General features: G+C 37.1%; 1 protein-coding gene across 2 annotated transcripts in view; it reads right to left on the minus strand.

The window, feature by feature from the left end:
• The window catches only part of TAMM41 (TAM41 mitochondrial translocator assembly and maintenance homolog), a 47,969-nt gene that overhangs the window by 11,157 nt on the left and 33,822 nt on the right, over nucleotides 1-2,990 (minus strand). For both annotated transcript variants that reach the window (XM_006758280.2, XM_015560378.1), the window contains exon 6: nucleotides 428-593. In XM_006758280.2, the coding sequence (XP_006758343.1) occupies nucleotides 428-593 (166 nt within the window). The remainder of the gene's footprint in view (nucleotides 1-427; nucleotides 594-2,990) is intronic.

A 2,990-nucleotide genomic window follows, 5' to 3' on the forward strand; every position in this document is an offset into this window, starting at 1 on the left:
TGAACACACTATGAGACACACTGAATGGGAACCAGTTGATGAAAGCTGTGTTTTTAAAGCCATCTGATAAAAGCTGTGTTCTTGGTGTTATTAAAGCAATAAAAATGTCACCAGTCTCCTGCCTTCTCAGACCACCAGGAAGAACACAGACTTGTCTTTAAAATAACTGCTAAAAGAAACATTGTTTTCCCCCTTAGACAGTAATTTAGGACCCAGGAATTGGAACATAGAAATACTTTTATATCTACTTCAAACAAATGAAAATTTAAATTTGGAAACCCACAGGCTGTTAGTGCTTTCTTCTTCCTAGAAGCAATCTATCTCTTGATCTCACCAGTAAGAAAGAATAAAGAATACATCACACAGTCACAAAGCTTGTTTCTACCCATGGCCAGCACTTCCTCAAAAGTCAAATTCATAAACATACCTAGATGCACGATGTCTCCACAGTCAGGGTCATTAGCAAGTTGAAAAAGAGTTTCTTCCACGTCTCTGTTTTTTCCAGGAGGATCCATAATATTATGTATTTCTTGCTGTAAGGTTTTGGGCAATGCCAACAGCTGAGTGAACTGTCCTTCTGGGCTTTTATCTATCTAAGGAATAAAAATAAAAAAAAGATGATATCAATGGAAAGTTCTTTGAATTCTATAAATATTCAAAGGTCCATGGTTTCTCTTTATTTTTTTAATCCTCACCTGGGGTTTAGAGGGAGGAAGGGAGAGACAGAAACATGGATATGAGAGAGAACATCGATCGGCTGCCTACCATACATGCCCCAACCAGGGATCGAACCCGCAACATAGGTGTATGTGCTCTGACCAGAAATCAAACCCACAACCTTTTGGTGCCTGGGACAACATTAGCTGACTGAGACACCAGCCAGGGTCCCATGAATTCTCTTCAAAGTCACACAAACATATATGAACCCACATGCTGGACGAAACAGCATGCTAAGGTCTCCTTGCCGAAACTAAAAGCCTAAGTGCTCAGGATTCTAAGTTCCTTCATAAAAGCCAATCCTTTACCTATAATGTTCCATTTTTACAGAGATAAGAAGAAATGCCTCTTTCAAGGACTGATTTCTGATTCTCAGTTTAAAGTTTCTATTTGTCTTAAATCCAATACTTAAAGGAAGTAAGGCTGCAGCTAACAGTCATTAAGACCCCAGCAAATCCAGGCACTCAAGTTACTTCTCCCATTTATTTTTTAATAAATATTTTCATTGGTTTTAGAGAGGAAGGGATATATATATAAATTCATCAATGATGAGAGGAAATCAATGACTGGCTGCCTCCTGCATGTCACCCCCTGGGGATCGAGCTCTCAACCCAGGCATATACCCTTGACTGGAATCAAACCTGGGACCCTTCAGTCCACAAGCCAATGCCCTATCCACTGAGCCAAACCAGCTAAGGGCCACTTCTTCCAATTTAAACACAAGGACACAAGAGTAACATAGCTAGGATCATAGAGCCAATAAGAGAGAGTAGGATTTAAATCTATGCCTCCTGCCTTTAGAGTCTCTTATATACCATGACATATTTCATAAACTGTAGGAATAAAGTGATGATAAAAACTAATGATGCTCACTTTTAATACCCTGACACATAGTAGGTACTAACAAAAAAAATTGGTTGAATAAAAGAATGAACAACTGCATCAATAAATCTTAGTTGTCATTATTTCTTAAATAGGAGTAAGTTACAACAGTGGTTTCTGTTCTCAGCATATTCTAAAATACATCAAATTGAAAGATAAATACAGAAATAAAACATATAATTATACATCAGACTTAACTTAGAAATCTTTGAATCAAAAGTTAGCCTGGCGTGGCTCAGTGGTTGAGTATTGATCTATGAACCAGGAGGTCAGGGCTCCTTCCTGGTCAGGGCACATGCCTGGGTTGTGGGCTCAGTCACCAGTGTGGGGTGTGCGTGAGGCAGCAGATCAATGATTCTCTCTGATCGTTGATGTTTCTATCTCTCTCTCTCCCTTCCTTTCTGAAATCAATAAAAGATGGAGTTTTCTGGTATCACTCTTTGGCAGGTTTTACCTTTAAGACAACAGTAAAAAACCAATTAGACAAATGAATGTACTACATTTTAGATTCAGGTTTTCCAGATACAACCAACTTTCTTAATTAGAATTCACTCATTTTACCACATTTTTATTCAATAAATATTTATTGAGTACATGCCAATGTCTTGATTTTCTAGTTTTATCTATAAAATCTATGCAAAGAAAAAAAATGCTATTATTTAGTGGCTCCAATACAGGTATAGTTTTTTTTAACCTAAATATTTCATAAATATCAATAAGATGGTTCTAAATTCACAGAATTCAGCCTCTACTTAGCTTTGGCTAGAGAATGACCCAACAAAAGGATATTTCTGAAAAATATGCTAGAAATGACATTTATGGACTCATATTTTGGAGCCAAGTATTGAGATTAGTGAAAAGGCCAATATATTTCTATAAGGTTTTAGCTATGAAACTTTCAAGCATTTCAGAGTTGCCAAAATGGTTTGAGTTCTATGAGGAATTAGAAAATAGCATTTGTACCCTGGATGATGTTGCTCAGTGGTTAGAGCATCAGCCCTCGTACTGAAGGGTCATGGGTTTGATTCCCATCAAGGGCACATACCTAGGTTGCAGGTTCCATCCCTGCCTAAGTTGGGGTGCATGCAGGATGTATCTCTCTCAATTGAAGCTTCTCTCTCTCTCTCCCCCCAGCCCCCTTCAACTCTCTTTAAAAATCAATGGAAAAAATATCCTTGGTTGAGGATTAACAAACAAGCAAACAAACAAACAAATAAAATAGCATTTGCCACTGCTTTTTCTCTCAGAAAAGAATGCACTGGAATTTTTGCTTGGAAACATGTGTTTAAAGACAAAATATTAGATGACATGTCCAAATAAATTGTTAAATTCTGATTATCCTTATTCTTTAATTCTTCCTATTTTACTAACATGAAAGAGAAAGAATTTAG

Source organism: Myotis davidii, unplaced genomic scaffold, assembly GCF_000327345.1.
Source record: "Myotis davidii unplaced genomic scaffold, ASM32734v1 scaffold73, whole genome shotgun sequence".
Classification (NCBI taxonomy): Eukaryota; Metazoa; Chordata; class Mammalia; order Chiroptera; family Vespertilionidae; genus Myotis; species Myotis davidii.